General features: G+C 42.3%; 1 protein-coding gene across 2 annotated transcripts in view; it reads left to right on the top strand.

Moving 5' to 3' along the window:
• Window positions 1–7,153: 7,153 nt before the first annotated feature.
• Window positions 7,154–13,816, top strand: part of LOC124152442 (poly [ADP-ribose] polymerase tankyrase-like) — a 60,630-nt gene continuing 53,967 nt past the window's right edge. For both annotated transcript variants that reach the window (XM_048388600.1, XM_048388601.1), the window contains exons 1-4: window positions 7,154–7,295; window positions 8,658–8,738; window positions 10,865–11,039; window positions 12,033–12,374. In XM_048388600.1, coding sequence (XP_048244557.1) covers window positions 8,667–8,738; window positions 10,865–11,039; window positions 12,033–12,374 — 589 coding nt within the window. In that variant the 5' untranslated portion in view covers window positions 7,154–7,295; window positions 8,658–8,666. The remainder of the gene's footprint in view (window positions 7,296–8,657; window positions 8,739–10,864; window positions 11,040–12,032; window positions 12,375–13,816) is intronic.

Here is a 13,816-nt window from a genome sequence, read left to right on the forward strand (position 1 = left end):
GGAGTGGAGCGGATTGGATCGGATTGGTGGCGGAGTGGAGTTGAGTGGAGTCGAGTGGAGTGGAGCGGAGTGGTGGCGGAGAGGAGCGGAGTGGAGTGGAGCGGAGCGGATGGCGGATTGGAGTGGAGTGGAGTGGAGTGGTGGCGGAGCGGAGTGGAGTTGAATGGAGTAGAGTGGAGTGAAGTGGAGTTCAGCGGAGTGGTGGCGGAGTGGAGTGGAGAGGAGTGGAGCGGAGTGGGGCGGAGTTGTGGCGGAGCGGAGCGGATTGGAGTCGAGTGGAGTGGAGTGGAGCGGAGCGGAGTGGAGTGGAGCGGAGGGGAGGGGAGTGGAGCGGAGTGGTGGCGGAGAGGAGCGGAGTGGAGCGGAGCGGTGGCGGAGTGGAGAGGAGTGGAGCGGAGCGGAGCGGAGTGGTGGCGGAACGGAGTGGAGTTGAGTGGAGTAGAGAGGAGTGAAGTGGAGTTCAGCGGAGCGGAGCGGAGTGGTGGCGGAGTGGAGTTGAGTGGAGCGGAGCGGAGAGGAGTGGAGTGGAGTGGAGAGGAGCGGAGTTGAGCGGAGGGGAGTGGAGTGGAGTTGAGCGGAGCGGAGTTGAGTTGAGTTGAGCGGAGTGGAGTGGAGCGGAGGGAAGTGGAGTGGAGTGGAGTGGAGTGAAGCGGAGTGGAGTGGAGAGGAGCGGAGTGGAGCGGAGCGGAGTGGAGTGGGGTGGGGCGGAGTGGAGAGGAGCGGAGCGGAGTGGAGTGGAGTGGAGTGGAGTGGGGCGGAGCGGAGTGGAGTGGAGTGGAGTGGGATGTGAAATGAAATGATGCTGTGTGGCAGTTTCAAGGACTCGGAACGTTTCAGCTGTCACCATTCCCCACCTACGTCGTTCAGAGCAGGTTCCTTCAATCGTGACTCCGTCGTGCACACATTGTACCAGCAGTCCCTCTCCGAGCCAATGGCAACGCAGGTGACGTAAGACCAAGGTTGTCCCACCTCACTCTGACACCGGCAGGATACGATCACATCATAGCTGGCATTGCCTCGGAGTTTTACCCGCCGAGTGTCTGCGGGGGGCTTTCCGCCGACATGTGTGAGCTCATCATCTCCCACCGCGTCTCACCAGCAGCTGACGTGCGTCCCCCTGGCCGAGCGGCAATCAATACCACAACCTGTACCAACCCTGCATGACGCCGCGGGAACACATTGTTATATGAAAACTACAACTGTTATATCAAGGGTGTGGCATACCTAACGGGAAATGTGACTTCATATCCTCATCTGGACTAACATCTAGTTTCTGACATGAACATCCTTTGCAGATCTAAACAGTTGTTAAATTACAGTTATGAAACATAATAAAAAGGAGCCCAGATACTTCAGTAATCTAGACTTGCCAAATATAGACTTATATGGGCTGTATTGGATATATTTGTTTCAGGATCTGTATGACAGACTATTCCTCATCCTTAACGTCATCGATAATTTCCAGATCCTCCCTTTATTCCGTAAACGTAAAATATCAAATTAACATAATTCGTAAGTGGATCGTGTAAATGTGTGCTCTCACAGTCGGAATATTGCTGAGTGCGGCGTTAAACAACATTTAAACAAACATACACATTCAGCAACCCATGCTTGCCGTACGAAGCGACTATTCTTGCCGTAAGAGGCGACTAGCGGGATCGGGTGATCAGGTTCGCTGACTTGGATGATGCATGTCATCGTATCCCAATTGCATGGATCGATGCTCATGAATCACTGAAATGTCTGGTCCAGACTCGTTTTTTACAGATAACCGTCATATAGCTGGAACGTTGCTGAATGCGGCGTTAAATAACAAATACAAACAAACAAACAAACATTCTAACATCGATACCTTAATAAAAGTACATTATACCCAAATGGTACACGGAGATAAACAAATACGAGCGACATTTGGAATATGGCTACCATGCATATAGTTACAACACATAAAAACATTTATAACATAATTAATATGCAAAAGTGACATTCACAATATTATGTTTATCATAAACGATCAGTACGATCAAAAACCTCTCTTTGTTTTCATCAGAGACCATAAAATACATCAATTTATTTGATGGTCAGTGTTTTCTTTATGTCCTGTATTGTAAAACTGGCCAATCAGCATTATGTGGTTGACATTTTGTGTCGCTTCCTCCGTACCGCTTCCTCCGGTTATCGTAATTCCTGTCATTAAAATACATCAGTTTCCATGGCAACCAAACTGAACCAATTCCTGCATTGTGAAAATAAACAGTGCTATATATACACTCCGTGGGAATACACCACAGGATCATGCAGACCCGTGAAGATCCGGGGTAGAATAGGTCTTCAGCAACCCATGCTTGTGCTAAAAGGCGACTATGCTTGTCGTAAGAGGCGACTAACGGGATCGGGTGGTCAGACTCGCTGACTTGGTTGATGCAAGTCATTATGTCCCAATTGCGAAGATCGATGCTCATGATGTCAATCACTGGATTGTCTGGTCCAGACTCGATTATTTACAGACAGCTGTCATATCGATGAGTGCGGCGTTAAACAACAAACAAAGAAAGTACAAACGAATAGTTTTTAACGTCTTCACCAGACAACAATCAAACCAACAAGCAGACAAACAAACGAAAACATAAGTCGGCTAAAGTCTGAGAAGACAATAATATTCAGAAAGGGCGTGAGATATTTTCATGTGGACTACCATTTTCACCATTAAATATAAACGGCAACTCTTTAGCAGATCACTTTTGCTGAGCTGGTGTGAACATACAACGTAACATTCAAATAACCTTGTCCAGTATTTAGGGGCGGTCGGATAGCCTAGTGGTTAAAGCGTTCGCTCGTCACGCCGAAGACCCGGTTTCGATTCCCGACATGGGTACAATGTGTGAAGCCCATTTCTGGTGTCCTCCGTCGTGATATTGCTGGAATATTGTTAAAAGCGGCGTAAAACCATACTCACTCACTCACTCTATTTAAGTCGGGGGAGGTCGGGTAGCCTGGTGGTTAAAGCGTTCGCTCGTCACGCCGAAGACCCGGGTTCGATTCCCGACATGGGTACAATGTGTGAAGCCCATTTCTGGTGTCCGCCGTCGTGATATTGCTGGAATATTGCTAAAAGCGGCGTAAAACCATACTCACTCACCCACTCTATTTAAGTCGTGGGCGGGTGGGGTAGCCAATTGTTTATTCACAGACCGCCGTCATATTCTGGAATATTGCTTAGTGCGGCGTTATACAACAATCAATTTATGAAATGGCAATATTTTCATAGTTTCTCTTGGCAAGTTTTAGATAAGCTATTTCTGTCTTGAATCAAACCTGCCACGATTGCAATTAGTCCGACTCTAGTCTCCCTTTATATCATTGGTCACTAGTTGAGTTGTTGGGTTCGTAGTCGACAGGTACGTGAGAAATGTACAACAGGTACCTTTGTACACAAATGTGCCCCGGGTGCCCCTCTGTGTTCACAAATGTACCCCAGGGTGGCAAAACTAGTGGCGCTAGTCAGGAGTACATATACTCTAAGTTAAACACCACACTTGCGGCGTATTATGCGACAGGGATTACGTTGCAACCAATCTGAACTGGTTTCGTACGTTGCAACCAAACTGAACTGGTTTCGTACGTTGCAACCAAACTGAACTGGTTTCGTGCGTTGCAACCAAACTGAACTGGTTTCGTACGTTGCAACCAAACAACTGGTTTCGTACGTTGTGAAAATTAACAGTTCTATAGTACGGCAAGGACGCTAAAATCACCAGCTCAAGGATTATCACTGATTAGATCGTATTATTTGTACATTAAATTGCGTTCATCCTTCTGTTGATTGTTATTGTTTACATAGAGCATATAACATTCGTATGGAAAGTTTACTAGGAATAGTGAAATGTAGAATCTTGTTCCTCGTTTAACTTTATCAAAGAAGAAAAATGTTGGAAAACAAATAATAAGAGTTTCCGAAATGCAAATACTAGTAACTAGTCCGTGTGTGCCTTACCATTAAATTTATACTTTCGGGAATTAGTCTGTGTTGAGCTTAAGTAAAGCCCCATCTTCCAGAGGCAAGGGAATTAACTGACTACAAAAGTCCAGTTTCCACGTTTGTTTTTGTTTGTTTGTTGTTTAACGCCGCACTCAGCAATATTCCAGCTATATGGCGGCGGTCTGTAAATATTCGAGTCTAGACCAGACAATTCAGTGATTCACATCATGAACATCGATCCACGCAATTGGGATCGATCACATGCATCAACCAAGTCAGCGAGCCTGACCACCCGATCCTGTTAGTCGCCTCTACAGTCGCCTTTCAGTTTCCACGTGGAATCTGGACCTTAATTTATAGTCAGTTAACTCCCTTGCCTCAGGAAGATGGTAAAGCATGTAAAATCGCCTTATAGAGCAAGTGTGTCATCTTGGTTTTTTTGTAAACGGGTGTCAGAATTCCTGTATTTCCAGAGCGAGAGCGAGGTTAACGTGAATACTTACACGTGTTTCATAAAGACAATATGACATACATGCGAGTGGGAAAATGTCTTTTTTATCCCATATTTCTTAAATCCCATCAGCTCCCCTTTAGATAAATGCACTGATAACGACCGCTGTCTTAGAAAACCACAATTACCGAATGACGTCAACAATCTGCGGCTATGACGTCATTTCTAGTGTGACGTCATGCCGACCTTACGTCACAATAAGATTCGAGTAAGAACAACAAGGCCGTCCTGATGACGTATAAACAATACGCAGGTGCACGTGAACTGATATTTGCAATAGCACACATACGAGTTTTATGAAGTCGGTTATTTCTACCACTGTGGGTAATAAATTTTTTAGAATACTTTCTTGTACCACAATAGTTCCATGCTGCAGTCTCTAAAACAGAAGCTATGTATAGCTGCAGCAATGCACGCCTGGCAACGAATTAGTAAACATCTCTTTGTGTTATCTGTTGTAGCATCAATGAAATACAGGGAGACTTATGGGTCTTCTATTCACTATTTCGCTACTCATGCTAATATCTTCATCAAACATTATACTAGTACCTTAATTAATCAAAACCGCGACCTGTGAAGATCCGGGTTAGACTTGGTCTTCAGCAACCCATGCTTGCCGTAAAAGGCGACTATTAAGATCGGGTGGTTAGGCTCGCTGACTTGGTTTATGCATGTCATCGTATCCCAATTGCGCAGATCGATGCTCTTGATGTCAATCACTGGATTGTCTGGTCCAGACTCGATAATTTACAGACAGCTGTCATATAGCTGGAATATCGCTGAGTGTAGCGTTAAACAACAAACAAAGAAATCATGAAAACCGCCTCCGTGATCTAGTGGTAGAGCGCACGCCCGGAGAACGGGGGTCGATCTCCGGCCGTGTCATACCAAAAGACGTTAAAAAATGGTACTTGTTGCCATTTCAACTGCTTGGCGCTCGGCAATAATGGGATTAAAAAGGACTGGTCGGCCCGGAGTCAACATATTGTGTCTGATTAGGGCATTCATGCTCAGATTCCCGACATGGGTACAATGTGTGAAGCCCATTTCTGGTGTCCCCCGCCGTGATATTGCTGGAATATTGCTAAAAGCGGCGTAAAACCATACTCACTCACTCACTCATTCATGTTCAACTGCGTCATGGTATCTCAGTGGGTGAGCAGTATAAAATCGGCATCAGTCCGGAGCAGCCACACACACACACACATACACGTGCATGCACGTCGCTATATAAGTGCAATAATCTTAAACGCAACGTTAAACCCCATTTCACCTCACCTTAATTCCTCAAACAATTGCAAGTGATACTTGTATCAGACATGTATCAGACAATTTAAGTGATACAGTCATGTGATACGAAAGAGGACTGAGGTACTAGGATCTGTACCGAAACGCCACATTGAAAGAATTAAAAGGATCACACCCAAACGTCGTCCCTGTGCCCACTGCAATCTACATGCAGAGGTACAAAACACCACCCGTGGTACTACCCTCTACGGGATAACCCGTATCCTGCCAGTCTTCTCCTGTGACTATGCTTGTCGTAAGAGGCGACTATGCTTGTCGCAAGAGGCGACTATGCTTGTCGTAAGAGGCGACTATGCTTGTCGTAAGAGGCGACTATGCTTGTCGTAAGAGGCGACTAACGGGATCGGGTGGTCAAGCTCCCTGACTTGGTTGATGCATGTGATCGTATCCCAATTGCGTGGATCGATGCTCATGATATCAATCACTGGATTGTCTGGTCCACACTCGATTATTTACAGACCGCCGTCATATAGCTTGAATATTGCTGAATGCGGCGTTAAACAACAAACAAACAGTCTTCTTCTGGATGTATCAATATTTAAGGTTCGGAACCCTATGTGATTGTATAGGTATTCGGGGCGGTTGAGATCGTTTGACGTTTCTATAAGAAGATATTGCACAACGAGCTCCCAGTTAATTATGTCATTAATCCTATTTTCGCTTCATGGCAAGTAACAGCTTTGATGACGTGTTTCTATTGGGATTCCTCTTAAAAGTCAAACGGAAAATTCACCTTGTTTTATTGCAACAAAAGTGTCATGCCATATGCATAACTTATCCCGTCAACTTAAATTTATAATCAAACTAGATATGTAATTGCTTAACAAGGTTGCTGATGGGGTACAAATAAAGACCTGATCTATTTTGATAATCATCCTTGACATGTCCGGGAAATGAATGAAGGTTTACAAAGATTTTCATTTAAAATTTAGATCTGTGTAAATTTCTTGTAATTAGATATGCCGAGAGAATGCTTGTTCTTGAAATATGTTTTCGAGACATTGAGGTCACAATAGAAGGGTCCTCTTTACGACGCGTGGGCTAGCGAAGCCTACTTTACTTCTAGTCTTCTTATTGCACAGCGACCAACAACGCAATGCTGAGAGTTACAGCTTGCGAGCACTTGATCATGTGACCACGTGTTTTTCGCTGTTATGTCTAGCGGATTACCCGTACGAAGAACTTCAGTGTAACTATCTAAAACAGGTAAAGGAAAGTGTGGATTATATCCTATATTAGTATTCATTTTTGTATTATACCTTAGTGTAAGGTTTAGGAATGACTTTGCATGACAGATCGAAATATATCACCAAACGGTTTTTGTGTTGCAAAAGAAAAGGGGAGGAAGTAAACTGAATAGAAGAGCCAGAAAGATGGCGACCATGTGTTCGTAATGCCGGCTTACACTTGAAAATATATATCGCTTATTCTGCTAAAACGCATCGAATTTAAATCATTCAGCGTTGTTTTAAGCTGTTGATGTGAACGGTGTATACGGTGCGTATGATATATGTAATGTTAGATTGTGATTTTGTTGCAATTTTTAGCCATGTGATACAGTGATTGGCGCGTTTTGCGCTCTGGTTGTAGTCCAATGGGTTGCCTGAATGGACCCCAATTTCCTGTGAATTGGTATCGTTGTGGTGTCTCGGCATTCGGCGAGTGTTGTCATCATAGATAGGCATACCTAGCGCGCTTTATCTTGAGGTGCGATTGTATTTATTTTATTGTTTACAAACAACGTATCTGCGTAATACGTTGAAATTAAACGGGATGCAATTTTTCGACTTGAAGGCAAAAGTCGGAACCTTATTCTTACGAATGATATGCGTCCACATTACCTTCTCCGATCTGACTTCATTGATTTTTGAGATTTCTTTGTTTTGTTTTGCTGAGATATTACGCATACGGTAATGAGTTAGTATTTGATAACACCGACATAGGCGGATAGGGCACAGAGGCATGCAAAGATCCTTCATGCAGATTTCATGATTTTGAAAAAAAAATCTGTTCTGCCAAGTGAACGTGCATTTTATGTATTACGTAATAGATTTAATTTCTGAAATCACATTCAGACAGTTCGAATCTTTAAAGAAAGATGTGTGGATAGGTTTTTGATTTTATTTTTACGAATAATACCAAGATGATTATTGCAGGATACCTTGTGAATATGGTGCCAATGAATGGCTGCAGTATGTATTTTGATGTTGGTTCATTTTAGACAGCTTTTTTTAAGGTATCACATATTAAAGTATTATGCCGGTTTTAAATTATATTATACAAGCTTGCTGGAAGTGCAGCAGCATGGTTTTCCCAATGGTCATATTGCTTGCACTCAGAATTTAATGAGTTCCTTGAATTTTTAATCCAAGAGTCGGTCATGGTTTGCACGTGGGGAATGTAATGATTTATCAATAAATCAGTTAGTCATCTGATCACATTCAAAGACGTCAGTCTGGGTTCAGCTGAGGATTTATCCAGATTTGAACACTCGCTCATTTTTCTCATAATTGATAAGTTTGATATTTGGGATTCTTTTAAACGCAGGAATATATTGGTGTAAAAATTGCTTTATGCACAGTGGTACATTTACATCCCCAATATATTGCATACCTGCTTCACAATTAGGTCAGGTCTGTAAATAATCCAGTCTGGACCACACAATCCAGTGATTGATATCATGAGCATCGATCTGCGCAATTGGGACAGGATGACATGCATCAATCAAGTCATCGAGTCTGACCCACGGATCCCGTTAGTTACCTCTTGTGACAAGCATAGGTTGCTGAAGACCTATTCTAACCTGGATCTTCACGGGAATCTAAAATCTTAAATCATGTCCGATGCTTCTTGTTGTAGGCAAACACAATGGAGAAAGGCGACAAGAGTAAAACAAAGGAGGAAGCTTCCAGCAGCGGAGGAAGTGGGCATGGAGTTAAGGTAAGTTCACCCTCAGAGTTCAGGGTTTTGTTGGAAATACTTATCAGAGCTCCAGATAAGCTTTTGGTGTTGTGGGTATTTTACCCATGCATTTTAAAATCATTGGCTATCAGTAATTCTATCTGGGTATTCAAATTTCTGTTAGCCACTAGTTTTTTACACATGTGGGTATTTAAGTTAAATATTTAAACACACTATTCATCTAGTCCCTGCAAACTGGTGCCGTGTGGGTTCGAGAGCTTTATAGAACGATACCTTGATACTTCCACAAGAAAGTGTGATGGCAAATGATCATGATGTAACTGTCATCGAGGAGTTTGGCAAGGTTGACGGAATGCCCGTTTATAATTTCAAAATAAGTTGCTGGTTTGCGTATCGAATACGCAGGGTTACTTCACAATATTTTGATGATACACACAAGTTTTAGTTTTGTAGCGTATCTGTAATGTTCGTTGCATATTTGATACGCTTGGAATTTATTTTACTGCGTATTTCTGCATTTCTGATGCGTATTTTACGCAGATACGCAGCTTATCTGGAGCTCTGCTTATAAAAGAAGAAGCTATAAAACATGGAAAAATGTTAGGGATCATGAATATTTTGGAAGATATTTTTTTTAAGTGAAGACTGAGCACACAATTTCATGAAACATATTCACATATTCCCAAACATTCATGATGCCTGACCTTTTTTATTCAATATATATATATATACACACACATACACACATTTTTGCCATTTTTAAGGGTTTTGCTATATGTTATCATTATAAGGACTAGTGGACTGAAACTGTTAGTTTCTACCGCTGTGAAATAACTAACAGCCTTGTCAAGAAGCAGGTCAAGGTCATGATACAGAAACTAATCACAAATCTATTTTACGGTTAATTTCTCAAGAATGAATGCGTTGATCATTAACTATGGTTGATAAGCCTCCCCTAAGATGGTGCCCTGTTTTGGAAAGGTTTTGGTCAGGGTAGGTCAGAGGTGAAGGTCAGCATCCAGATTTCGCAAAACATGGTTTTCAATGGGTATATCCTTGTTAGTTTTGAGGCATGCTAAACTCAACATGTTTGTTAAATCCTATCACATCAAATATCATCTTCATTTGTCAATGGTCAAGGATACCTTCGATGTAATTGTGAGAAGTTGTATCCTACTTATAGGGATAAACACTAACCAAGAAGACCCGTGAAGATTCCAGTGTAGAACAGGTCTTCAGCAACCTATACTTGCCATAAAAGGCGACTATGCTTGTCGTAAAAGGCGACTAAGGGGATTGGGTGGTCAGGCTCGCTGACTTGGTTGATACATGCCATCGATCCCAATTGCATGGGTCGATGGTCATGATGTCAATCACTGGATTGTCTGGTCCAGACTCCATTATTTTACAGGCCGCCCGCCGTCGTATAGCTGGAATATTGCCGAGTGCGGTGTTAAACAACAAACAAACCAAACAAATTATCCAAGAAGGTTGACTAGCCAGAATAGTGATAACATGAAGCAATACCCCTCAAAATGTTTGAAATTCTGCTAATAGGATACATTTGATTAACAAAACTGGTCCAAGCAAGTGAGCTTATTACTGTCCTTGTATCTTTCTCTTGAATACAGTGTTTCACATTGTTTGTTTGTTTGTTGTTTAATGCCGCACTCAGCAATATTCCAGCTATATGATGGCGGTCTGTATGTAATCGAGTCTGGACCAGACAATCCATTGATTGACAACATGAGCATCGATCCAAGAAATTGGGATCAATGACATGCTTCAACCAAGTCAGTGAGCCTGACCAACCGATCCCATTAGTCGTCTCACAACATGCATAGTCGCCTTTTCCGGCAAGCATGGGTTGCGGAAGACCTGTTCTACCCCGCATCTCCACAGGCCATTTTGACATTGAACAGATGCATGTTAGTCATGTTACAGAGGTAGGGAATTTGGTTGTGACACATGTACAACTCTTTTTCATGTTCACTTTGCCATTACAGCTGTGACACCCCAAATAATTCCTAACTTCACCCCACCCCACTCGATGAGCCTATGGGGTATGAACTATGCATTGCTATACAGGTAAACACCATTTTAGTTTGTATTTTACGATTGAAATATTTTATGTTGTTTTTCAGAGAAAGAAGATATACAATGTGGAGCCCCGTACCCCGTTGAAGCGCCAGCGTATCCCTGTTGCTAGGTTCCAGTCCCCAGTCTTGGAGGAGGGAGCAGTAAAACCAAAACCTCCAAAGGAAGAAATCGTCATCCTGTACAAGAAAGGCATCTTCTTGGCTGTACGCGGTGCAGAGAGTAAGTTCGCATGGGTTATTTTGTATACCGATAAACTGCAGGTTTTAATAAATTTAGCAATGCGGATGTTTTGCTCCCCGAAGCCTCCATTGTCTTGTGGATGGGGCATCTGCCCAGAGAACGGAAGGTCGTGGGTTCGACCCTTGGCCATGTCATACCAAAAGACGTTGACGGATGATACATGTTGTAACCCTGGCTGGCGCTCGGCATTGAGGGGCTAAAACAAGGACTGGTTGGCGCGGAGTCCGTATACTGTTTTCTGAGTGTGGTATTCATATTAACTGCAGCATAGTATTTGAGTGTGACAGTACTATTAAATGGACATTAGTCCGGACCAGTTGAAGCAGCCACACATACACACACACTCACACTCACACTCACACACACACACACACACATCGTTATGTAAGTGCATTACGCAAACGCGACATTAAACCCCATGTCACCTCCCCCACCTGTTTTGATCCAACGGACCAATGGCCCAAATAAACTCAGGAAAGGGCACATTGTCCATCGTTTGTCTGAAAATCCTTATAAAGAGCTGATCAGGGTTCTATCGAGATTGCAAAATTCCCACATATTTCTTTAATATTGTTTCACAACATGCAGGTTAGTCAAGATCCATCTCCCCGAGGCAAGCATGTCCACTAGCCAGTATCGCAGCCTAGTTTTACCCTTGCGACATCGAGCTGTGTGAAGGCTGATTTTCTCTTATCTAAGAGATACTTATCAACACTGAGTTTGGGAATTGGTGCCATCATTTATTTTTTTCAGAGAAGAGACCTTTTGTGTGGATTGATTTCACATTTAATCATATTGTTCTGATGACATAAAGCGACCCTAGTGCCTATCTCTTCTTAGGGCTTTATAGGACTCTTTCTTTTATAGTTTATATTCACTGCCATATGATTCTAATGTGCCCCATGGTGGGGGATAATGATATCGCTGTTTTCTAATTGACATTTATGATTATGATAACTACTTCTCTTACAGATTCTGTGTACTTGTGCAAGACTCAGCAGAATGTACACAGCACTACACGCCAGTTCCGCATCCAGTGGCTCAATCTGGACCAGCCGCCCAACATCTACAAGATGGACTATATTGACCACACTGACATTGAGTGCGTGCTGACCAATGTCCGAATGGAGCGTATTGCTCGTGACACTTTGCGTCTACCCCACTCGGAACAAGAGAGGGCTGAGAAGATTCTCCAGAGAGCAGTGAAGGCTGAACGTGGGGAGCCTTTTGAGGAGGAGGAAGACATTGTTCCTGCTGAAGAAGAAGAGATTAAAGAGGAAGAAGATTCAGAGGAGGAAGAGGAGGAGGAAGAAGGTCAGTTGATCTTTGTTCTCACACAGTCACTAGTCTCAAGATTAGTGAACATTGACTGTTTTAAAAAAAATTTAATTCATTCATGTGTTCACGAAACCATCGTGCAAAATGAACTGAGGACTGTTTGTATAATTGAACTCATATAACTACCAGTCATATGTTTGTGGAATTGCCTCCGTTTCTATTTTGTCAAAAGTTAAGTAATAAACAGAGCTCCAGATAACTTTTTGAGCAATTGAGTTTTTACTCAAAGGTTTCTAGTGTAATTGGGTGTGAAGCCTATTTGTGGTGTCCCCCTGCCATGATATTGCTGGAATATTGCTAAAAGTGGCGTAAAACCATACTCACTATTTTAATTGGGTTATTACATTTTTTATTGGGTAGTATTTTTTCACTCATCTATTTATCACTCTATTGGGTTTTTCCCAAAATGAGTTAACATTTTGAGATTAAAAAAAAATATGAAATAATGTTTTAGATGTAGATAACGGTTTTAAATTTTGGCTTGACTCGGAAAGTAAATTAGCTCGTAATTGTGATTCAGAAATTAGCTCTGTTGTACGCATGTTGAAAAAGCTTCATTGGGTATTTACGCGTGCTGTTTTCAAACAATTGAGTTTTTCATTTAATGCATGTGTTTCTGTATGCAAGTTAATTGAAAATTGGGTTTTGAATAGTTTTGGGGGATATTTTACACAAACAAGCAGCTTATCTGTAGCTCTGTAATAAAACATTTTCTCTGTGTTTGAATGAGCTCCCTAATGACATAACTGCTTCTGTTATGACTTGCCGTATTAAGCGCCCTGCTCCACTAACAGCTTCCCAACCAGTTTCTAGACCATTCTGTACCAGGGCTGGGACTACACGTATTTAAGCCCCCTTGTTATTTAGCCCATGGGCTTAAAAACAAAAATACAATACTTTTAGGCCCATGGGCTTGAATTTAATTCAAATATTGCTTGATCTCCCTCACTGGATGTCCTTCAAGAAGTGTTGTAGCATATGCCAGACAGGCGTAGCTGCGATGTCGGTTTGTTGTTACTTTTTTGACAGCATTTCGATTTTGAACTTGTTCTTATGTTAAGGTGTTGCGCTCTCATTCCATTTGTGAGCATTGTTGCATTTAACTTGGGAGATTCAGTCTTCCTATCATGCCTTTGCTGTTTTTCCTTTTTAAGCCCTGAGCTTAAATTTGTATAAAATGTTACTCAATTAAAATACTTATAGGCAAAACCTGTAATTAGGCCCAGGGCTTAAAAAGAGCAGTCCCAGTTATCTCTATAAGAGCCTCCAACTAAGACTGAACATTCCATGTTTTCTTGTCTATGTGACAGATTTCATTTACAGAAAACAGAAGCGTATAACAGGTGTACATATTTGCCTGCTGGTAACCGTTTTAAAAAATGTGATGGTTTCGTCAAAGTTTGAACCGCTTAATCTCT

Source organism: Haliotis rufescens, unplaced genomic scaffold (assembly GCF_023055435.1).
Source record: "Haliotis rufescens isolate VD_foot unplaced genomic scaffold, xgHalRufe1.0.p SCAF_74, whole genome shotgun sequence".
Classification (NCBI taxonomy): Eukaryota; Metazoa; Mollusca; class Gastropoda; order Lepetellida; family Haliotidae; genus Haliotis; species Haliotis rufescens.